Source organism: Pipra filicauda, unplaced genomic scaffold (genome assembly GCF_003945595.2).
Source record: "Pipra filicauda isolate LSUMZ 115617 unplaced genomic scaffold, ASM394559v2 scaffold692_size275598_pilon, whole genome shotgun sequence".
Taxonomy (NCBI): Eukaryota; Metazoa; Chordata; class Aves; order Passeriformes; family Pipridae; genus Pipra; species Pipra filicauda.
This window is the reverse complement of record NW_024104856.1, coordinates 38,430-63,439: the sequence shown is the minus strand read 5'-3', so window position 1 is coordinate 63,439 and position 25,010 is coordinate 38,430. Positions and strand designations below refer to the sequence as shown.

General features: G+C 39.9%; 1 protein-coding gene across 1 annotated transcript; it reads right to left on the bottom strand.

Annotated features, from left to right (window-relative positions):
- Positions 1–508: 508 nt before the first annotated feature.
- LOC113991630 (vitellogenin-2-like) lies at positions 509–23,012 on the bottom strand. The gene is made up of 35 exons (XM_027728097.2): positions 22,943–23,012; positions 22,809–22,829; positions 22,552–22,703; positions 20,941–21,192; positions 20,224–20,385; positions 19,991–20,139; positions 19,243–19,393; positions 18,966–19,123; positions 18,710–18,875; positions 17,775–17,900; positions 17,208–17,426; positions 16,011–16,228; positions 15,756–15,853; positions 15,318–15,442; positions 15,111–15,212; positions 14,333–14,452; positions 14,059–14,248; positions 13,165–13,258; positions 12,870–13,055; positions 12,185–12,329; positions 11,843–12,065; positions 11,580–11,755; positions 10,442–11,191; positions 9,998–10,048; positions 9,048–9,137; positions 7,787–7,999; positions 7,548–7,690; positions 7,023–7,161; positions 6,376–6,511; positions 5,758–5,944; positions 5,342–5,433; positions 4,153–4,250; positions 3,252–3,411; positions 1,670–1,831; positions 509–847 (listed from the first exon to the last, which is right to left on the bottom strand). Exons 1-35 carry the CDS (start codon positions 23,010–23,012, stop codon positions 729–731), a joined length of 5,643 nt encoding a protein of 1,880 aa, XP_027583898.2. The 3' UTR covers positions 509–728.
- Positions 23,013–25,010: the final 1,998 nt, after the last annotated feature.

The following is a 25,010-nucleotide window of genomic DNA, read 5'->3' as shown; positions in this document are numbered from 1 at the left end:
AGCGCAGAGGTCTGACTCTGCTTCAGACTCTTTGGCAGGAGGTGTGCTTGGGTAACACCACCCTGTCGTGGTCAAAGACTCCTGATTCACCCTAGCTTCTGCACCAGAAACATAACTTGATTGTGGCTCCCCCAGAGCAGCCTTGCCCAGGGGGCATGACATTCAGGCTTTATTCCCTGACCCTGCTGCTCCCTGCAGCAGCACTGGCCCACCGTGCAGCTATTGCAAAGCATCGCGGCTGCACGGCTGCCGCAGGGAGTGCCTCACACAGAGGTGATCAGTTCCTGCTCCGAATGCACAGGATCCCAGCACCAGGCAAAAAAGCACTGGGGGAACAAGCAGAAGCCTGGTACCACAGCTACACAACCCGGATTCTCAGTGGGGCCTGACACACACGTGCCTGATACACAGAAGATGGTCACAAACTCAAGAAGTCTACAAAATGTGAGGTGAGAAGAACCTATGCAGACCTCCTCTTTCCATGACCAGTGAAATAAGGAAGCCTTCATAATTTTTTCCATGCATGGATTTATTATGAGATCAGATATTTATGGGCAATCATAACAGTTTCTACAATAATTAAGTTTAATACTTTAAATTACTTGAGAAGATTCCACACATCCTCAAACAATTTAGTGTCTCTATTATTCCTTTAGCTGAGGCTTTTTACACCATATAATAAAAACATGAAAGTGTTTCTGGTTTTTCCCATGCTGCAATGTACAGCTTCACGCACTGCAGTCTTCGTCCTCACAAGAACATGCTATGTGTGCATCAACAGTGTCCTGCATATCCTCTGACTTCTGGTCAAACTTCGTCTGTTTGTCTGTCAGGCTGGTAGCTGAATCTGATAGGGAACAAGAAATGAAAAGCAAACAGTACACAGCAGAAGTAGTTCTGCAAGGTACCATGCCCATTTACCATGCACTAATCATTAATTACAGCAGGCTTGGCTGCTCCTCACTGACTTACATATTTGTATTTGTTGAAGTCACACAGGGATGTTCATCAATAAGAAAATTCTACCTTGAAAGCTACTACTTCTATGTAGAATTTTCTAATGATACATTTAGGAAAGGGTATTAGGGTCTTTAAGAAAAAACAGACATAATTCTATGATCTATATAATCTATATCTACCTTATCTAATCTCTTATGAACTATGATATACAATAAAAACTATGTCCTCCTATATCACTGCACCTGTGTACAAGGATCCTGTCCACATCTGCCCTTTTAGTGCCTAAATCAGCTCAGTGAAATAGGATCACATCCAAAGGCAGTGATATATAAAAAATACAAGGCAAGTATCCCTGTTTCAGGGTGCTGCACACGGTCACATGTGGCTCAGTCCTCACAGTTTTTCAGCTGAATCACAATGTTGACTGTGCTGTTATCCTGCCCTTATCTTCTGAGCTTCAAGCACCATGGAGGGGAGTTTAGTTTAGATTTTAAGTTGTAATTTAGATTTTAAATTTACAATAGAAAATAATCTCTCTTGCTGAAGGAATGTTTACATATTAATAAAAAAAGTCAATAAGGCAGTAAGTCCATCCCTACCTGTGGGTATGTTAGATTATTCATATTTTTGAAGTAGAATAACTGACTCAAGTCACAATCTATTTACACTTTTGTTCAGCTCCTATTCAGTAGGATTTCTGTTGACTTACCAGCAGGGAGACAGTGGAAGCCAACACTGACTGGAGTAGTCTTGGTGGCAGAGCATCCTTTCATACAGCGCAGCACTGGCTCTGTGGAATAGCACTTGGACTCTACACCGGCGAGTTGAACTGTCTTCTCAAGCTTCACAAATGAGCGTCGCAGTTTGCAGACTGGAACACAGTCACGGGTGATAGGTTATGTGATTACACTCAGAAGCTCCAGATCTCCCCAGAAGGACCCATCTGCCAACACTGACAATTTGCAAACAACTTCCCTCTGTGAAAACTGTGCTTTGGTCATAAATGAAGCAGCTTTACCGGCTGACAAACCTTTCAAATCGGCTGATAAGATATGGAGTCATGGAAAGTTAATTTCAAATGCAACCAGTCTGTTTCTAGATCAGGATGTAGAAACATAGTCTGATGCACTTTCTAATAAACATTTTTCGAAGTAAACTGGCTTACTGAATAGCCATCAAACCACGTTTAAAATGTTGAATATTCAGCAGCAGAACTAAAGGGGAGATTTCTGAACAAATAAAATTAATCACTAAAGAATTACATTATTACCACTGTGATTCAGACACAAAATTGCTGGAGAGAGAATGCAAAAGTCATTGCTACTAACCAGTAATATTGACCTCATTTTGGATTCTCAGGATAAACAGTTACAAGTGAGAAGCTAAACAGATCACAACTTATTCCTAACTATAATTTTTATGCTCTAAAATTCCAGCACTTTCTGCTGTATATTAAATGGAAACACAGTATGCGGTCATTACCAACCATGGGAATAGCATTGTGTACATGCATGTGGACTCCATATCCATGTAAAGCAAGTTTGATGCCCAGTTTTTGTGACAAAGATATAGAAGAGTAACAGTTAATGCACAGCTAACTATGTACAAGCCATTTCCAGGAACTGAGGAAGTCCTTTCCACCAGGACAAGTCTCTACAAACGCAATGTTCCTGTTCTCCTTGAGCACTATGGTACGATGTTGCATCATAACCTCAGCTGAGAGCATCACACACCATAAGATCCTAACCTACTGAAACACTTAAAATATAGCTTTGTTGTTTCAAAAGTCCCTGGAACTGCTCATGTACTTGAATGCTTTACTTGACAGGTTGCACTGGTTCAAAAATCAGGTGGCCAGCCATGGTAACAACTACTAACGCCCATTCTATTTTTTGATGGATCAATTGCTGAAAATTGATGTCTGCAAAATGTTGTTGTGCTTAAATCAAAGCATTCTGTGTGAATTTACCCTTTTGCTTTTTTTTTTTCCTGATCATCTTCTAAAACACTTCAAAACTGAAACTAAAACACTCAAAAACCGAAAGATTTTGTTTTCACTTGGTTATTTAGTTTCCACTAACTTGCATATTTTGGCTTGTTTAGCCTGTGATTTTTTATTTCTTTCTCAACTGGCAGGTAATTTTAATACTTAATGTATAACTTCATAATGATTTTTTTTTTGTATGCTTTTTATTTCCAGAATGTATACAGATTTAAAATTTTCTGAACAGATTCTGCATTTTCTAAACAACTGCAGTAATATTATATTAAATTTATTAGAACTTGCATACCTCCTCTACAAGGCTTTTCTTCCAAAATCCAAGAATGCCCAAAGCTCACTGCATTTTTAGCTACATATCCGTTGGGCATCCGAAATTCCTCTTCACATTCACCATCATATTTTCCACATATTCCACACATTTTCCCTGCCATCCATAAAGCAACTTGAATCTTTGTGGAAAAAAAAGTCAAAAGCACTTCAAGTTAAAAAAAAGTAATACCTACAGAGCAGATTTTTGCTATGTAGGTCCCTTCCAGTATAAGTGAATGAACAAACATTTAAAATCTCCTTGGTAAGAATTCAAAAGAGTCTGACAGTCATATTCCAAACTCCTGTGGGGGTGCAGCATCATTGCTACAGTCTTTAAAACATACTGTGCCAGTCTAGAACGTTATTAATGCTCTAGATTCTTAGTACGCTGAAGTTTTTGTCTGGTGGATGTTTTGATAGTATAGGAGATAGACACAGTAGGGTTTACCAATCTCTTACATTCCTGTTTCATATTATTTTTAGTGCAGATTTTAAAGCATTCGTTTATCTAAAAAGAATGGGTGCACTTCTGCTGTTTTGAAGAATTATACAGTTGTAAGAACAGCGGAGAAGAGAGGAAAACTCATTTTTCTTGCAAAGACACTGATGACTCAGCACATGTACACTCGCAGACCCGCTTCCCAACGCACCCGGTACTGCAAGAACAAGGTATTTTTGTTTGTGAAGGATTCTCATTTCTCATGCTGAGGAACAAGGAGCAGGACTGTGCAATCCTGTAGCATCATCCTGTTGGGGTTTTTTGGGCCCTGCACAGAGTTGCCTTTGCCACTGTACACTCTTGCACTCATGCACTCATGAGATTTAAGGGAATCCTATGGAAATTTCTCAACACTCAAGCTTATGAAGAGGAAGAGTGATACCCTGAATGTGTATCCATCAAAGTACAATTTATCAATGCCATAGGCTGGGGCGAGAAGTACAAGCCCTTGATTTTCACTGTGGATCCACAGAGAAGCACCTAGAAGAAAACAAAATCAAACAAAGCAAAACAAAACCAAAACCAGACCAAACCGAGCCTCTTTAAGAAAGAAAAAAGCAACTGTCATGTTTCTAAAATGTTTTTTTCTTCAAAATTCCTCAGTTGTTCTATTCAAGAAACAAAACACACAACAAAGCACCCTAGAAATATTTATATATAGAAAACAGGTGTTTGTAAAGGGTTGGAAGACAATTTTAATGATCAAAGATTTATTCATTTTTCTTTGGGTTATTAACATATTCATATTTATATCTAGAAATTATTTCAGAGCTGTCTATAGCATCTGTGTAGTTGTGCAGATAAACAAGACCCTGAGTGCACTATAGTGGAGTATGGAAATACAAAGAACACCAAGACTATCACTGGAGCCATTTCTAGCACAATTATCACTTTCCAAGTATATAACAAACAAGACAGAGCTCAGCAGTGGCGCACGTTAACCCAATTTCAGCAAGATTTAGCCTGACCCATATACTACAGCTCTGCAGGCAGGGAATACCCACACTGAATACAGCTCCTGACTGCACAGCACAGGATGCAACAGGGTCTTCCCGTACCTTTCACAGAAAAACTATTCCAGCTCTGAGAGAATCAAGCAGGTGGCTTTACTAGTTCTTCATATCTATTCATAGCAAATTTCAGAATGCAAGCCAAATTTATACCTACAAATCAAATTGGGAAAAAACACTGGTATACAAGTCACATGTGGTGAATTTTAGAAAAGCTCTACTTCAAAAAGTTTTAACCAAGCAAGATTTACACCATAACCAAAACACTTTCCAAATCTGGAACTTCAGTAGGAGCTGCAGTGATGTACAAAAAGCAGGGATCTTCATGTTAGTTATATCTTCCTTACTTTGGCCACATCAAGAGCTTCACACCCTAATCAATCTTCCTAAAAGTTCCTATGCAAGTGAGTAAAATACATGTTTTTAAATATTAACCTTAAACCCAAGGAAACAGTAAATACAAACTGATAAAAAACTGATAAAATCTGTTTCATAGACTCTCTTTCTTTCTTTCTCCTAAAACATACGGGAAAATTAAACAAGATATGCTGCATCACTTACCAGCAGATGTGTATGAAACATTTGTCATGGGGCTTTCAACTCCGTCTACCAGCAGCTTCACCCGTCCGTTTGCAGGACGCATATCAATGTCACTGTTAAGGAGAAGAGTGTTCATACCCTGTTTGTGCCCCATTCACACACATGCAGTGGCACTGGCATTTTCCTGCTCACTAAATATCACTGATCACAGCATAAGCTTATTTCAACCACTTAAATTACATCAGGGTATTCTTGTCACCTATGATGAGGGATAACAGCATCAGCATCGCATGCAACGTGCATGGAAAGTAAATAAGGCGAACACTGAAATCCCGTGGGCTGCTAACTGTTGCACTGAAGCTCAGATCGAAGCTCCTCTCGTGTTAAATGTGGACGATGGTCACTCATGCTCCCAGCATCTGGCAGGAGTTACTTACTGAATGCCAAGCTTGATGTTGATTGCTTTTAGATTCACAGCTTCTTCAGCATTCCTCATCATCACCAGGAACTTAAGGTCAGAGCTGCAATCCTGAGCCAAGATGTGGTAGCAGTTTGCTGGCATCGTGTAGTTAAACTGAACTTCATTAAAGGTTGTGATCTGGTTGTAGGAAACTGAGCACTGAGCTGGTAAAAAAAATGCCAGTGAGTATTTGCTTTTCCATTAGAGAAAGCCATTAAGTCATGTTTTATTTTTAGTGCCATGTTATTTCAGCTTTATATTTTTTCCACTATGTGATATTTTTGTATGGTTTACAGGGGCTTTTGGCTACTAAGCACCCATAAATTCTTAAAAAGGCATGGAAAATATACTTCCTCTATCTAATAAAAAATAATTGCCAGAAACTTTAAATGTTATCAATTCAAAGAATTGGTATCTTGATCCTTGAAATGCTGATGATTTCTGTACTACATGCACAATATTTTCTCCCAGTTGAACCGTCCTCACTTTCTTACAGAACATTTCCTAATTAATTGGAGATAAATAATGCCAGCGAAAATTCAGAAGATGCTCAAGTAAATTGTGACACTGAGGTTGTCATGCTTCTGAGCCCAACCTTTCAAATTCTGGAGCACTGCAGAGGGAGCTTCAGCAAAGACATTCCAGATGGGAGGCTGCAGCTCTGAGGCTGGTATCCTCGGACCTACAGGAAGTGACAGGGGAAGCCTCATGGCTTTTTCATAGAGGATAATCTGAAAAAGAATTCAAAAGCACATTCAAAATACACTGTGCCAACCAACAGCTAAGATTTTTCTCCTGTTTGGAATTTGATTTCTATTTCTTCTACTTTGGTTGCAAAGACTTTATGTGAACACCACTCATCTGTCTCATTGCCCACGAAGTTTTTGCTTTTACTTAGTTTTCTCTCATGGTGTGAGAGAAATCATTCAGGTATTATTTGAGAGAAAATTAATTACTCCCTTTCAAAGGTGAGAAGGTGAACACTTATGGGTTACTACAGATGGAAACTCATGTAATTATGAGTACCCATGTCTCTCTCTGTGAACAGAAGCACCATATGAATATCCTTCTATGTACTATCAAAAGGTTGAAAATAAATAAAAGTTGTTTTCATCATTTGCACCCAAAGTGATGCTTACTTAATTTTTTTTTCTCAGAATTGACCCACTGTAATTAAAGTGCAACACTTACACTTTTCTACTAGGAATAAATAGGAGAGTGATAAAAATATTTCATAATTACATCAGGAAGCTTGATAACAACATCACATGTCCTTGGAGAAGTTAGAGCCACGATCACTCTGGCTTGTCGAGAAGGATTCTTGTCTGTTTTTTCAGAGAACCCCAGCATAAGTGCAGCCCCAGGGATGAACTTGTAAAACCTTCAAAAGTTCAAATCAGAAAGACTTGGTGAAATGGAGAAGTAAAAAGCTGCACACATCCCAACCAGCTTGTCTCACACCTCTGTGTAAGTAGCATAATAGTCTTCAGGATCACTCGTTAGGCTCACACCCACTCTCTGCTTTACTGTTCAGTGAAAGGAAGGATCTGTTCCTCAGTTTCAGTAATTACATCCAGTATAAAGAATTACTGTACATTAAAATAGGAAGTAATGCCACTCAGCTTTTATGTCCAAAGGCAGTACTTGGACAGATCTGAGACTAAAATATTAGCCAGTATTTTAGCTACTAGAACCTCATGTGTGGATGCTGATTTTTCCCAGTTGACCAATACTGTGAATGAGTGTCACTAAGGACTAAAGCCTCACCATTCAGCTATGGATCTCACACTGGAAGGAACTTTAGGCCACTCAAGTTTCACTTGTACAGCAGGGTGGGTAGCAAACCGCCCAGTCACCAGCTCAGTCGAAATCTTGTAGTCCTGGCAATTCTCTCCCCATTTCAAGTAAGCCTGTAATGGAGAGAGATAAATGATCCATTTTTTAATGCATGGACCATGGTTTTCCTGTGATGCATACAGCTGTATATAACTATTTTTGAGTCTTACCACTGCCTTGTGAGCATTGAGGACTGAAGCATCAGCACAGAGCTTCCACTTGCTTGAATCTGTGAGGTTTGACACAAATACCTGCATCTGGGGCCTGATGGAGTCAATAACAGCATATACCACGAGCTGGAGGCCTCCTATCTTCTTATCGTTATGGATGCCATGAAGAAAAACAGCTAATACTGGTGTTTTAACATCTCCCAAAAACTTAGGCTAAGAAGAAGGGGGAGAAAGTACACAAAGAATATAACTATAAAAGAGTTATCATGTGGAACATTTTAGATGCAAGATTGAGATGGATAAATGAAAAATAAATAACTGAACCACAAATATATACCATCATATGTACCACACATATATACATGCCTACAAAATCTCATGCATATGTCTTTAATGTGCACGTGCCTCTGCATGCACAGATGGACTTTACCACTGTGTTTATATGATCCAAAATTTGTGCTGTTTCCTCAGCTACAGCTGATACCATGGAAATACTCATGGGATTAAAATACAGTAATGACTATATGATTTGGGCTTCATTGTTAATAACCAGCCTGTGAATAAAAGTGGTTCAATTTGAACAGCATCAACGGTCAGTTTTATGCATCACTCTGTCACAGTAATAACATCCCCCAGCTGCACTCCTCCTGTTTATCTGTCTGGGTGGTCTGTTGGCTTTCACCTCACATTTCAGCTGTGAATTCTGTAGGCTGGGCAGGTTTTGTGTTTGCACAGCAACCCAGCACAGAATATAATCCAGGATATTGCCTTCAACATGAAGAACCTCCTCCCTTGGAGCAGGGCCTTAAACGCACTATGACCTTTGATACCTTCACTCCATTCTTAGCAAGCCTGTACACATCCGACTGGGTGGTGGTGAGGAGCGCAGACGTCCCCTCTGGAGCACGCCTTTTGGTGAGACTACTCTGAGCCTCAGCTGCCACCACCAATGTCCTTACACTGGCATTGCAGCACCTCAACCTCCCTCCTGGTTGCAGAGCTCGCAAGATGAGTCTCTGCAGGCATCTGTCGGGTGGGATTCCCATGAGGGAAGGGTCGCAACGCAAGTAAGAAGGATCCTCACTGCAGAGGAACGTGTGTGTGGGAATTATGGGGCGTGTCTCACTCTTGACTGATACTTGAAACTTGAGTGGTTGGCATTTCTCCCTTCCCATTAACTTAGATATAGAATTACTGCAAGTGCGTGGCCACATGCCATTCTTCCAAGCTATCAAAAACCCCTAAAAATGATGCAACTAACCCGGGAAGCAGGTCTAGATGAGGCACGACTGGATCTGGTAGAAGAGTACGAGCTGCTAAGGCGGTCAGTTGGGAGTTCTGTTTTTGGGAACTGTAAGAAAAAAACACAACATGCTTAACTCAAAAGCATGCTTGAAGAAATGCACTAGGCAGTGTTGAACTGTCATGGCACTTGGTGTTGGTAAATTTGTGTTCAACCCTGAGCAGCTCAATGACTTGCAGTAGGCTTTGTCCTGCTTAGTACGTGTGATCTAGCTCTGCAAAATATTGTTTGCCCAAATATATCTGACGCCTCAGAAGAAACAAATAAGGAGTGTGTTTAGATGAGAATTCCCTGTATGAAAAAATAATGGACCAAAGCAAGTCAAAGGAAACCAGCCTCTCAATTCAATATGAAAGACCAGAACTCCTGCAAGGGTCTTATCAACTGGAGGACACATTGAATGGACCTGACAACTGGATGGAAAGGATCATCTGAATGGACACACACAGTTGAAATTTTACTTTTTGAGGAGCACTAATATCAAGTACACTGCTCCTGGCAGGCTCATGCTGCAGTAAGAATCTGCTAAACCAAAATAAAATAAGGTATCCTCCTGTGTTTGTCCATATCAGCAGTGATTCCAACCCAAGAAACCAAACGATCTAAGCCAGTCAAATGATCTAATCTTTTGATGGTAGGATCTTTGTTCCTCCAAAGTGGGCAGCTCCAGTCCCTCATATTGCTTTGGTAGAGGCTTTTCATCTCCTTTGCAGAGCCACAAATGGTGTCGTGCACAACGCAATGAGGCACATAGCTCTCCATCTCTACGCATATCAGAAGAACCACCATGGCTCTAATGTTATCAGTACTGTAATTTTCCTCAACAAAGATAATAAGTTGCCTTTAAAGTTCTCCATTTGACTCATGACAGTTTCCACAATTCTTTTACTGAGGAAAGAAAAACTCACCTCTTGTCTATGTGCTGATTTAAAGCGGTACTGGTAAATCTCATGAACTTCCTTTGAAAATGATAAAAACAAGAAGATTAAAAATTTCAAATGAAAAGAAATGCTGCAATTATATTGAAATTTGAGCACTGGAAATTAAATAATACTAATAATCCTTCATACATAGGTCTGTAGGTTTAGCCACAAGCACATAATTCAAGATGAATATATGGACAATAAACTGTTAAAAAAATAGTTCCTTGCCTATAACAAAAGTTTCAACAAACTTGTGGAAACTTTTGAGATGCTTTGAAGTCGTCATCTGAGCCAATGATTGCAGATGTGTTTGCAGAACAAATTTTGCAATTTTATATTGCTAAAATTTACTGTGTCAATTCATAATTTCCTGATTTGTCACACGAAACCAACCACCATCAGGAATGTGATTCAGAAACACAAAGTTACCCATATTTTGGAATATGTGCTGCTGCTGTCGCCATCCCAATGTCCTGAATGATGCCCATGGCTATAGCGGCTCAATGACTCGCTGCTGCTACTGCTGCCATTCAGATGCCTTGAGTGATGCCCATGGCTATGATGACTGCTGCTACTGCTACTGCTGCTGCTACTGCTGCTCTTGCTGCTCCTACTGCTACTGCTGCTGCTACTGCTCCTACCGCTCCTGCTGCTACTGCTGCTGCTACTGCTCCTACCGCTCCTGCTGCTACTGCTGCTGCTACCGCTCCTGCTGCTACTGCTGCTGCTACCGCTCCTGCTGCTACTGCTGCTGCTACTGCTCCTACCGCTCCTGCTGCTACTGCTGCTGCTACTGCTCCTGCTACCGCTCCTACTGCTACTGCTGCTGCTACTGCTACTGCTGCTGCTACTGCTACTGCTGCTGCTACCGCTACTGCTGCTACTGCTGCCGCTCTTGCTGCTGCTGCTCTTGCTGCTGCTGCTCTTGCTGCTCTTGCTAATTCTGCCACTACTGCTGCTCTTGCTGCTTGTATCTTGCTTTTCTTGATCATTCTCATCTTCATCCACAGCCTTTTTATGATCAGGAGAAACAGCAGATGATGAGGAAGAGAAGGCAGCTGAGGAGGCAGAAGATGAGCTGAAGGGACGTTTTGCATCGGGGTCTGTCCCACGCTCTCTTAGCACAGTGTTTTCTTTCTTTGAAGGTCGCTTCTTCTGGTGTCGTGTTTTATTTGCAACCTGAAAAAACAGTTCATAGAGAAGTGTAAGAGAGAGGATACAGCTGGTTCTGTATTTACAAAGTAAAACCTCTGAGGGTGTCAGACAAGCTTCTCACATCAGCCTTTCAAGGAACAACCACCTCCCTGCCTCACTCACTGAAGAATCTGCAGAACTCCCTTTGATCCACTCTGCCAAGCTGAAATCTAGCTCAGCACAGAAGACTTAGCTGGCTGCACCCCAAGGAATCGATCCCTCCAGAGGTAGCACTGACTGACAGGCCTAGCACTGGCACCTTTCAAACTAGCCTCACCCTTTCTTTCCCATGCCATCTTTCCACACTGAACTTCAAATTCTTGGCTTCATTTAGGGGAAAATGTTCCCCACTCTAATTTTCAAAGTCACTTGCCTTGAACACATTTTCAATGCCTAGAATTTTCTTCAGTTTAGCTTGAATGTCCTTATATAGAGATGGTTCATCTTCTTCCTTAGACTCTGAGTTTACCTCTTGAATTATTTTGGAAGCCACTCTGGATCCTGCTTGAATCTCCAGCTGAATTTTGTCAATATCAGCATCTGTTTCAACTACACACCAATTGCACACATTAGAAGGTTATACTGCTTCAAACAGCTCTGAAAAACCTATGACAAGGCTCATGCTCAGCATTTTACCTGGGATCAAGACTATTTTAGCTTCGTGTTCTCCAATTAATCTGTGCAAATATGTATTTTTTAGGAAACTGGCATCTCGTGACCTTCTGGAAAAACAGAGCTGACAACCAAGGTGATGCATTTTGACACAAATGTCTCGTTTATGGGTTTTTCTTCCTGCGACATGGCGAAGATCCTCTTGAGAGCTATCAGCATGTTTCCTTGCCATGCCGTCGGCTTCTTGCTGCATTAGAGATGAGTGTGTGAATACCACCGAGAGTATGTTATAGGTGAGAATAAAACTACAGACACGCATTACAGAGAGGGTAAATATTACCATATAAGCAAAAAGCAATAGGTTACCTTTGTGAAACCTTCACTGGAAGCTCTCTCTGATGGTTTGAAAGGTTCTTCCACAATATTTAATGAAGCATCCCCTGGGAGAATTGAAGTTCTCTTTTCAAAACCTAGTTCTCCTATATTTCTTGATACAGCAAAAGCCTTATGTCTGTTGAGATATGTGCAAAAAATGGTGAATTATTTTGACCTCTTGTCTTTGGGTTAAATTAAATATGTCCCTGGCAGTATTACAAGACAGCACAGAGATCTGTCATTTGAACATAGGGATTATATATGAATTAATAAATATAAATATTATTGAAAACAAGTAAGAGTTCATGACAAATGTAATTTCCTTATATCACGTGAAGCTTTCAAAATCTGGTTAAATTTAAATTTTAACTTTTTGGAAATTAAAAAAAATCATTCAAACATAAAAATTAAAATCCTTAAAGGACAATAAAATAATGGAAAAATAGTAAGAACACAAAATAATAAACAAATTAAAGTAAAAATTAAGCTGCTAAATAGTTTAGGTACCTTTTGATTTTTAGTTCCCCTATTTTTCTTCCTTGCACTTCATACCAAAGGTTCCGCTACACATTGAAGAGTCACTCTGCCTATCTAGAAACCCCTGTAGGAGGTCAGTGATTGGTGAACTTCATCAGGTTTCAGCAATATGAAGTATTCTGAAGTAAAGCTACCATACCTTCCAACCACTATCTCAGTTTCCTCATGACATGGATCTGTTTCAATCTTAATATTTTTCAGTTTCACATCTATCTTGGTGTCAAACTTCATTGGCACTCTTGTCAGGACCTTGCCTTGAATTTCAACAGCATGTTGGAAGTATTCTGTGTTGACACCCATTGTTGCAACTGTCTGTACATACAAGCTGAAACAAGAGTGAAGCAGTCAGATGCAAGAAAGGTGCTCTTTTTACGCATGTGACTGCCTTCTCCTAAAGCCTCCTTCATATGTAAAGTCTTAGAAACCTCCCATACCTTGGGTTTATGTCAGATCGAATCTGCACAGTGGATTCAAGCAACTGTGAAGGTCTAAAATCTCCAGTTAAAGGGGGGGTTATCTTTCCATCAACTGCAAATGCAAGAGTACATTTAAACATGGTAAAAGCGAAAGAATGGATTTGAACGTAAGCAAATGACAGTTTTCAGTACAAGGTAATATTTTTGCTAGTACAACAAATAAGACTGGTAAACAAGACAGACTTTGGGGTACATGAGATCTTTTATGAGTCTGAAAAATACTGAAAATATACAGAAAGATCATTATGTAGACAAAGGTTCTGATGCAATGTATTGAAAATGGAAATAAAAATATACTAAAAAAATGAAGAACTGACCCAAATCAAAAGTCTGATAATTACTATAACACTAAAATTTTGGAAATGGGGGGAGTCAGAGTGGATGAAGGACAACCAGGCTAAACAACTCTTGCTCTCTAATCTTTCCTCACATCAAGTGTGAATATTTTTCTTGTACTGTGGACACAAAACTGGACATTGTACTCCAGATGCAGTCTCAAATGTGCAAATCATTGTCATGCTAGCTTTACTCTTGCTTCTGCAGCCAGTGATGCAGTTGGCCTTCATCACCACAAGAGCACACTGCTGGTTTACTGTACCAGCTTGTGCTGGCCTTCCTGGCCCTTTTCTGCAAAGCTGCTTTCTGTCTGGGTGATGCCCAGCCTATACACTCGCAAGAGTTACTCCATCCCAGGTGTGAAGGACTTTGCATTGCCTTTGTCGAATTTCATCACACTTCTGTTGGGCCATCCGCTCCAGTCTGTCAGGGTCCCCTCCCGAGGGGGCAGCCTGACCCCGCAGTGCAGCACCTGCTCCCACCACACACACAGCTGATCTCCACTGCCCAACTCACTGCTGACTGCTGCCCGGGCCAGAGCAGCCGTGTATGACCCGTACTCCAGTGGCAGACCGGTGCAGGTAGACACGATGTATCGCAGCTCTCCCAGCCACACTGGTTGTGTCCATTGTCCTGCAATGCCACTGTGGATTTGGTTAATGAGCCTCTTCAGCACTGTGTTCCTGTCAGCAGGTTCTAGCACAGTCTGCAATAAAACAGACATCCAAGGTTAGGATATGAAAGTACAATGGTGTCAAAAATTGCAAAGAGAAGTAAGGGTGTCTGGTACCTTCACAGTCTGTTGTAGGACTTCCTTATTGATGTTGATGTAGGCCAGCTCTTGGCCAAAGAGTTTCAAGTAGGCTGATATCAAGGGGGTTTCTGTTGGCAGCTCCTTCCATCCCAACAGCTGAGGAACAGATAAAGAAACAAGCAAAGTTTCTTAATGCAACGCTTTACAAATGGTAATTCAGCAAGGTGACCAGACCCATCACTGGCCAAGCTGCCATTTTCCACTGAAAAATTTTTGATCATAAATAGCATGGTGGCACTAATTCAGACTTTCTCCTGCCATTGAGATGCCCATGAATAGGCTCCAGTCTAGTGTTTGGTATTCCAATGCAATAACACTTACACAGAGGCTCTGGACCATTAATACCACTAAACCTAGTTGGAAAAAAACCAGCAAAAAACCAAAAAATCGTTTCTCTTCAAGACAAAGGTATATTCCTGTAAACTAGGTTAGATAGATGAAGGGAGGGAGTAGGAAGCCTGCCAGGCATGTGACACACCATGCTGCAATGCCTGCCACTTCCCTCGCCTCCCGTGCTCCTTCTGCAGCCATCTGTGAGGTGGGGAGGAGGCAGAGCCTGAGAAAGAACTGGCAGAAGCTATTGCAGCCATGGCAGATGTCCCCTGCCGACCCATTGCATATCTCCCCTTCACAGAAATACTTGAGCTGACTGCTATGAGAGTAATTTATCTTCTGAGACAGCCTCACTACTACAAGAAGCTTCACTAAATACCCCCTTATGTAACCCACACGTTGCATTAGTGAAAATACCTACAGCTTTTCCAATCTCCTTTATCTTTTTGTATGTGGGATATTCAGCAAATGGGATATTTCGTTTCATGATGACATCTGTGAGGCCTTCCACGCGGACACCAGCCTACCAAAACAGCATGAGAAGGAGCAGTCTGAAACATACTTACAGAGGTGACACTTCGTCATCAGTTTTAATTTTGTTTTATCATTGATTTAGGCAAATATTTACCTCCGCCAAATCAGCCACTGACCCTGCAGAATATGCCATCAGCTTGGAAATTATTGCTGATGGGAACATTGTTCCTGGGCTGTTCATAATAAAGACGTCTCCAGCAGCACCAACTTTATAGTTATCTACGGTAGAAGTAAACAAGAGACACATCTTCTTTCTAACCATTCTGCTTGTCATTCAAGATCATATTTCTGCAGATTTTTCCACTGATATATCATACACTATGTAATGATATGTAGATATATCATTACATAAATCTTGTTTAGTCAGAAATTATTATATGGCTACACATGCACTTTTAAACATGTGACCCTCATATTTAATTTAATTTCTCATTGAAATGGAGAATGCCTTATTTCTCCAAAGGATTTAATATCTCCTAAGAATGGATTTCTGAAGTGAAAGTTTCCTGGTCCCTGAAACACTTTTACTCACCGAAGTAAGCACCAACACGTATCACCTTGCTATACCGATAGCTCAGCCTGTCCAATCTGGGGGCCAGCATCTTCAGGGCGATATTGCAAGCTGAAGATCTAAACAAAATGAGAAAGGTAATAATATCCAGAAACAAGCTGCACCCCATCAGTATATAAACTGTCTTCAGTTATCAGCACATGCAGTGCTCACCAAAAAGAATGTAACAGAACTCATTTGCAGAAGATCACCTGCTTTGCTCCTGTCTCTACTCACATGTTGTACGTGTACGGCAACCTGCTTTTTGCCAAAGCCTTCATGTGGGCATACATGAAACTTGCCACTTGCAAATTGCTCTCCTTCATCACCACATTGGCTATCGTTGTTATCAAAGGAAGGGCAGGTCTTGTCTCAAAGATAACGGCACAAGCCATCATGCGCACCTCAGGGGGAAGCGACTGATCTGCAAGGATCTGGATGAGATATCCCTGCACCTGCAGAGAGAAAACAGTGTCTGGAATTACCAAATAATTGAGACAATTTTCCAAACTCAGTCCACACCTAAGCCACAAGAAATGTGGGACAGGGTGTCATTATCCCTGCAGAAAGGTTTCCTGATCTTTTTTACTGCATGGTTCCACATCATTTTATTCAGACAACTGAAGGGGCCATGGTGGAACAGCATCATGGAGAAGACCTGGCACTGAATCTGAAATAAATGTCCATCTATCAATGTACTGAGCCAACTCACCACAGTCAAAAAGACATCAGCATTGCATTGTGCATTACTGCCCTTCAAAGATTAGTGAATAACTTTGGAAGAAACAACTGTAGATAATAAGACAGATTCATTCTTTGGAGTAACTCCACTGAATAAGTGAGCGTGTTTCACTGTTTTAGACCAGTTTTAAAAGAGGAGCTTCATCAGTTTGCCAAAGACAGTCTGAGCGAATTGTTTCTCATAGAGGTCTTAAACCTAAACCATCTGAAAGGCAGGAGTCTTGCCTACACTTACTGTGAAAGCAACTTCAGTAAGGGATCAGTAGTGACTCATCCAACCTTAAGGAAGGGGTCTAAAAGAGGCAGAGCAATGCTGATATTTTGTCTAGGAGTTTAACAGAAAGTCTCTCTCTCTCTCCTCCTTACTACAGAGGCAGTTTAAATTATATGGCTGACTTTTAGTCGGCTAAATGTCCACTAAATATAACTAGCACAGGACTTAATTGGTTATGACAGATGATGAAAGAAATACTGCTAATATCCTTCTGGAAACTTCCTGCTGACTAATAATCATTACACCTTAGCAGAAAATATCAGCTAAATATAAAATTGTAAAATATTTTTCTTAAAAATAATCTTTTTTTTTTTTTTAAACATGTTGAATCCACATACATCATACCATTAAATTCATTACCCTTACAGTATATATTGTCTAATTCACTAAGTAAAGAAAAGCTACTAGATCCTACTTACAGTTTTGGAGTCTTTCCAAGCTATTTTTCTCAAGGCCATTATGGCATCAATCTGAATGTGGATGGGGATATCAGGAGCACTGGATGAAAATATGGGAAGGAACTTCAGGATGCGCTTGATGCTGGCTGGATCTCCCATGTTGCCAATGCACTTCAGAGCTAATTTCATTTTGTCTTCACGGCCCCTGCTGATCGCTTCATCTGCCAGGTCGTGGATGGGCTATAGACAAAGCATAGTTCAATCTTCTCTTCCTAATGTACAGATTGTCCACAGTGTTCCCCTTACCCACTGAAAACCCTATCACAATAAAGCAACTGGTTTTAATAAAATCACTCAGTGGTGGCTTCTCTCAGGATTTTACCCTTGCAATGTGAAAATTTTGTTTTCAACGCTGAAGCAGTATCTACATTAATAAAACAATTAATTGCCTTGGTTCTGAAGGAGACTTACGAAATGTGTATGTGCATGTCCAATTGCCATTTTGATACTGTATCTAATAGAATTAAGGTAATAAAATAAGCATTACTAAGCTATTAAAAAAAAAAAACCTGAAAAAAAGCCACCCACCTGGAGAGCTTCTTTAGGACAAGCTGAGGTCTGAGAACAGTATCTATTGACCACAGAACTGTATGCCAAGCTAGCAACTTGTTGAAGTAGGGGACTTTTCTGGATTCGAGAACTGGTCACTAAATCCTATGAGGAAAAAAAAAATTTGTTATTTAATACAGTGCTTCACAAAGCTTTCAGAGCAGGAAACTCATCAGATCTGAGGGGATCAATTTCAGAATAATTATTGTTGCATCCAAACAAATTAAAGTAGCTTGTAGACATTTTGTTTGGAAGCTTCACTTTGGAGCTTAATTCCCTGCTAGTTTCAATATATATGTATATATAAGCTTACATTGTCCCTCAACTGAACATGACACTCAAAACACAAAGATTATGGATACACATCACTGTAAAAATGGAATAACCTTAGAGAAATGTGCAACTCAGTTATGTTAATAATGCATTCTCATATCCTCTTTTCCTCATCAAGAAGGAGAATATAGACTAGAGACAGCAAAAATCCTGTTCAGAATAAATGATTCATTATAGTGTCAACATATTTGATGCTTGCACAAATACTTTCACTTGCAGCACTTTCCTGTTCGTAGGGACAGTTCACAATTAAAAGAGCTGTCCAAGTGACATAACACACAAATGACCATTTGTTTCAGAAGTAGGAGATTGAAGTGGACAACGTTTTGTCTGTAGAAGGCATGCCATGTGATCCCAGCAAACCAAAATGGGCTTTATATTAATGCGGGGAAATGAAGACAGAGGACTGAACTCTCCTCTCATAAATGTAATGCCAAAAGAAACTCACAGGTCAACATTTGCACAAAGTTAGTGTATACGAGAGGAGAATCCAGTCTCTAATGTGCTTAATAATCAAAGGATGTCAGCAATTATCATTCCTTTTGTTATCAGACAGGAAGGATTCACGTAGATCTACTCACTGCTGCTATTGGAACAGTGTGTTCATCAGCTTTGGTTAAATGGAGAGCAAAGGAAACACTTAGAAGAGCCTGAAGGTGGTTAAGGTCATCATTGCGGATTCTGCTCTTAATGAATTTGAGTGCTTCTGTGGTGCCTGTTGCAGAAACTGCACTCAGCAGCCATCGCCTGCAAGTAGAGGCAAAAAAAATTCCTTGATTTTCACTCTCAATTCTCCAAAGCCAGAAAAGTTTCTTACAAGTTGATACAAGGAAGTACCTATAGCGGGGTTTATCTGAACATTGTCTCCAGGTGGACTCCAGCACGTTAGCACTTGCTATCCGGCAGAGCTGGACAAGTTCCAGGAATCGGTATGGAAGATCATCATGGAAATCTTGTTGGTTATTCAGGACTATGTGTTGCAGTATTTCAACTATCTGTTACAAAACACAAGAGAGAGGGCTTACATAATTACATTATTTAGAATTTATGATAATTATTATTTTGGGGTTTTTTATTATTAGGAAATCAGTTGGAAGGCCTAAAAATACTCTACCCGTTGCTCAGGGTTTTTCATCTTGATTAGCTGCAATGGCATCTGTGGCAATTCTGCTGGGAACTGGTAACGCAGGCCTCCATAGCTCTGCATGGAAAGGTCTGGGGAGCTGCCCCGTTCACTTCTCACTTCAAGCAAGGTGAGTTGTTGTCTGTCGAGAGACAAGTGTCATGGGAGAAAGGCATTAGCTCTTTTCATCCATCTGCCTTGGCTATTTGTTGCTTCAGTGATACTGTGATGGTATCAGTTTTACTCCTTAATAATTTTTCTTATCACAGTAAAACCTTTTGCTAATGAATAAAGCCTTCCATCTGAAACAAAATGGTATTAGAGTTATCTACAATGAAATTGTTTCCAAGGAGAAGTGAAATTTCCGTCTTCTGAGTGAGAGCTACCGACACAGTGTAATGAATGATCTTATTTCTATGTGCACCATCTTCCGCCTGACACTATCAATTACCCCTTTTTCAAGACAAGCAGAACAGTAAAGTTGCATTCTTATGGTATAAGCAAGAAAAACAGCTTTTCTCCTTTTCTCCCATGTAGTTGTAGTGCCAGCTTGACCAGAGTACAAATAAAGAATGGTTTGCTGAACTTTAAGGACTGTGGAAACCCCAAGAGTGAGTACTCAGACCTCTATCCAACTCCTATGGAGCTCAATTCTCATTTCACTTCAATTGGGAGAGAAAGGGAGTGATAGAACCTGTAATTATTCTCACTCTGTGAAATAAGCCCATGTTCCACCTACCTTGCTTCCATGACAGCAACACCAGTAGGTTCACTGAGTGGTGAGAACTGATACACCTGCTGAGACACCACCTCCGTGATCAGGGTACCACTGTCTGACTGCTTCAGTTTGTAGGAGAAAGCTGCAGTCCCTTTTACGAGCCTTTCTTTCTGCGGGAGGACAGAGAACAAAGAGTGAATGGGTACAGAATGGCCGTGCTTGTAACTAGGAAGATCTTTTCACATCTCACATACCATCATGTCAACAGGACAAGGATAGATGTAAGCCATTCCAACATTCTTCACCACTTTTTCCTGGCAATTATTTTGGTCTACGGTTTTGGTAACAGAGACCCGGCTGTTCTTCCTGTCTTCCTGGATGATGTACCTTGTATGGCAAACACCTCCAATTCCAGCCTGGCAGATGAACACAGATAATGAGACTTCCCAATTATATCAGAGTTTCACTGTGTGAGAAGTTGTTTTACTGAATGAAGATTTTAAATGCATAATATGAGGGTTAGTACCTACTGAACAGTCTTAATTATGTTTTGAAAGCTGTTGCCATTACACACAATTATTCCTATTGAACTAAAATATTGGCACGTGAACAATACTCAGTCAGGGGATGGAGTTTAAAATTAAAAAGTAATCAATTAATTCATATCAACAATTAACAAATAAAATGGGTCAAGTAGTTGTATCAGGGAAGCCATATAACAAATAAATTCACAGCTAATAATTCTCTTTTCTCCAAAGGGTTGCATGTTAAGACTTAAAGAGAGATGTCTTAGAAAAAATTCAGCACAGTTAATTTGTTCAACGCATATACACACATTTTCCTCTATATGAATGAAAATCATCTTTTTCTTACTATGAACATAGCTGCAAATAAACAAAAACTCAAAGGAAGAATAATTAAAGGGAACACAACCTTTCATTAAAGTAGTTCTAGAATGGAAAAAAACAAACCTCTTGCAATTCATACACATTCTGTGACTTTTTAATGGTTATCTGTATCATGTTCAGTATTCCTCTCACTATGTTAATGCAAGTATTGGGACAGTCTTCCGGGCCATAAATGTTTCCAACCCGTCCACTATTGTATTCAAACTTGAAGGGCTGGGTAAAGCATGAGGAAACCATCTGGGTGATTTTGGAAGATCGAGCGAACGAGTCTCTGGGCCAGATGCCATTGTATTCCTCAAATTGTGGAGGGCGGATCTGGGAGGAAATTCAGAAAAGACACTTAGGAGAATAAAATTACTTTGATACTAAATATGCAAATAAATTGGAAGAAATCAACATAACCACTAGTTAGATTCTTTTTCCTTCCAAATATAGGCTTAGATAGTCATACAGAAGTTTATTCTTTTGTCTCTTGCTTAAACTATTGTAAAACCAGTGCAAAACCTGGGGGCTGAGCAGTGCTATTTTATCTTACAGAAGCAGTTAACATATTGCTATTGTCTTTCAGGGACATTGAAACATTTTACTTGCATTAACTTTATAGGGAAAAAGGATGATTAAAAATGTAATTTAAAAAAATTGAAATAAAAATCTCCCTTTTTTCAGCCTTAAAATAAATATTCTGCTTTAGGTAAAATTTAGCATTTAAAAAGTTTACATCATATCCCCATACAGTTTTTCTTTTACCAAACGAGTCACTATGTTTGATTCATATTTGTGAATTGCTTAAATCAACCCAAATATTTTAATAATGAACAATATATTTATACACACTGAGATAGAACATAAATAAGAAGCAATTTCAGTAACTTTGGCAAAGTTACTGCCAGTTCAGGTGCTTCAGAGCACAGCCTAGTGCACACACATAAAAATTTCAGGATGAAGACTGTAGTGTGCAATACAATACCTAGCCCATAATTTTGAGAGATCTACAGCTCAACTATAACCAGTGAGAGCTCTGTCACTGAATTCAATGCCTGAAAAAGAAGCTCTGATTTTTGACTGAATTAAACAGACAAAAGTATTCTTCCGAAATATACCTATTTTGAATGAATCAGGTCCTATCACTGCTGATGTCAGCAAGGCATGATTTCACATGTCCAGATCTTTTACTGCACTATTCAGACACTAAACATTGTTATGTACTCCTTTTTGATTGCTTTCATTTTTTACTCTTATAACACTTTTTATCTTTAGCTCTTATCATGTTTTAAGTCTATGTTTATCAATTACCTTCATGACAATGATTTTATACACCCAAGTCCTGGCTTCCCACAGGAGCTGGAAATGTGTGCTGAGACTAGAATCAAATCTTAAACTCTGAGCAGGCTTAAATGTCTTGAGTTAGAAACAGGCATTTTCTAACGGAATCCCTGCCAGCTGTATTTCTGATGCAAAGTCTCGAGGAACACCTGCTACAAGCAACTTCCACAACTGACACCAGTGTCTCCTCACTTCTGAAATCGTAGCTTGCAGATCATTCTCTGACATCGACAGTGGTAAGTCTCAACTTGTGTTTTCTGCTGCTTTCCTACACCCCAGATTAGCCAGGTACAATTACAACCGTGATTTTAGTTTAATGTTGCATGGCACATTTGAAAGAAGACGCAGTACCTTGAGGAGGTAAGTGTTTTCTGATAGCCCGCTGATCTCTACTTTGCTGCTCAGGCGTACGCCAGCTTTGGCTAAATTCTTTTCTTGAAGCCCATTCAACACCCAGCCTTCATAGCTGTACAAGTAGCTCTTCCTACTACTGAATCCAGGGTCTGTGGGAAATAATAGCCATTTTCACAACACTTGCAAGCATGTTCTAATAAATAGAAATAACAGCAAAGTCACGGAGAAAAGGTTATAGAAGGAAATTTACTTACCAAAGTCAAACTTCTGGCTACCTGTAAAAAGAGATGGAAAAGCAGATAAGTAATGTTCAATCTAGATCCAACACTGCCGCAGAACTGAAGGAAATTTTGGGAAAGAAAGGTGAAGAAGAGATATGTAGCCTTACCTACAAGGGTGAGCGCTAGTAAAAATACGATTCCCCTCATAGTGAAGGCGAATGAGGCTCTGCCAGACATGGTGAGACTTTTATGGAAGAAAGCTCAGGAACACGTGGCTGCGTTCTGCTGAATTCTCAAGTTTTTTATCAGTTTATGTAAACACTTTCATTTTGCAATCATACTTTCTCTTCAGACGGAATAATGGAAGTCAAGTCATACCTTGGCATCTCACTGATTATCTCATAAGCCCTTTGCAGAACTGTTTAAAAGCTTCTACTTATCCTAATAAGTTTTACTAGGTCATTTACAATGAATTTACAATAAACACATTACTTAATTCCTAGGTTGAGTCACAGCTGTGTGCTTGCATTTGGTCTGCCACAGATTAGCTTGATTTTGCCCAGGTTATGCTGACCTGGCATGTGACCCAAACTGATATCTAGATGATAGCGGCCCAATTAACAGAGTCAGTATCACAGAACACATTAACAGTGTTCTTCCTCTTCCCTCAGCATTGGTTTACAGACACCTCCCTGGACAGGAGACGAGGACAGATAGTCCCTTGCTATTATATTCCTCTGTGCACCAAAGCACATTTAACATTCTACTGAAAACCCCAACATATGGAATGCATATATTCATTTAAATAAATGAGAAGACCAGTATGTCCTTTCAGCTCTGGTCACACTGACCAGGAATATTTTTTAAATGAACAAAGATTTCATAAGCCATCAGTAAATATTTTATCTTTCAAGGTAAATGACAGCCAAATCTGAACAGTTAAAAGCCACAGAGACTCTTCCCAGAGAAGCAGGGGGAGTGGGAGTGCAGGTCAGTTAGAACTTTGTATTTCCTAAGGAGTTAAACACAAAATGCAGCTGAAGTATCTGAATTGATGTAGGCTGGCAGCCAGCTTCATCATCAATTTACAGCGACAGCCCAGGAGCACATTCACAGAAGTGTTCAGTTCTAGAAACGTCAGGGCCACAGAGGCAAGCAGAGGTGCACAAAACACACTTGGCCTTTTTGAGTATGGTGATAGATTGATAATCACAGAAAGGGAAGAATGAGTCTGGTCAATCCCCCAAATAAGTTACACAATCTCCCAAATTGAGCTGGGTGGCATCTGGATCAACAAAAAAGGCAAGAAAAATGCACAGACTTCTGAGTTGGAGGATGTTTCTGGGTGAATAAATTCAGGCAACACAATAAACTGTGGGCTTTAAGTCATACAAAACCCATGAATCCAATTCAAACTCAATATCTACGACATACTGGGTAATCAGACACTTTATTTCTACTCCTACTTTACCTGTGGTTTTAAGGTTAACCACGAGAGCAAGCTTTGTAGCAAACATCACTTAAACAACCAGAAATGAACGCTTATTTTCTATTGTAGCAGTTTCTACAGTCTCCCATTAGCAACTGCTGTTCCCAGGTTGTCAGTTCCACAAGTCTTGACTTTTTCAAACAGATTACATGTGGGATGTAAATCCCCCTTGGGTTGTGCGACCTCTGTTTCAGGAACTGCCACCCAGCTCACTGCAGAAGCCTACATTTGAGGGGTGAAGGGTAGACACTAGCAAGAAATGTCTCCTTTTTCACAACTATCAATCCATAATGTTCAAGGGAACAAGCATGTTTTATGCTGCAGGTGACAAGCTTTTCATTACAAAAGGGGCAAGTGCATTCATACAGTGGTAATTAATTTTTTGTTAAACATTTCTTTAAAACAAAGTTACCTGTTATGCATTCCATTTGACTCCACACTTGAATAAGGGAACATGAACATTGTGTCAGTATGAAAAATACAACAAAATATATACCGTGGAATTTTATTTTTTTATTACAGTGTAACTTTGCAGGGCATAGTGAACATTAGAGATTTAGAGATCAGATTTATTGTCTGAAAGCAATAAATAAATCATCTGTTAATTTCAACACTTCTTTTCAGATCAGTTTTTCTATCCAACTACATCAACCTTTAGTACCTTGTCATCTACTTCTATGGCAAATCAGACGGGGGCAGTGGAAGGGAAAAATCTAAAAACAAGATGTCTTGCAAAAGCCTTCACA

Excerpts from the sequence above, each read along its gene's own strand:
- LOC113991630 (XM_027728097.2), bottom strand. The coding sequence starts at position 23,012 with ATGTCTGGCAGAGCCTCATTCGCCTTCACTATGAGGGGAATCGTATTT. Across the intron at positions 16,229-17,207 it reads CTTGGAAAGACTCCAAAACT|GTGCAGGGATATCTCATCCA; the intron begins GTAAGTAGGATC and ends TTCTCTCTGCAG. Across the intron at positions 14,453-15,110 it reads TAAAGGAGATTGGAAAAGCT|CTGTTGGGATGGAAGGAGCT; the intron begins GTAGGTATTTTC and ends TCTGTTCCTCAG.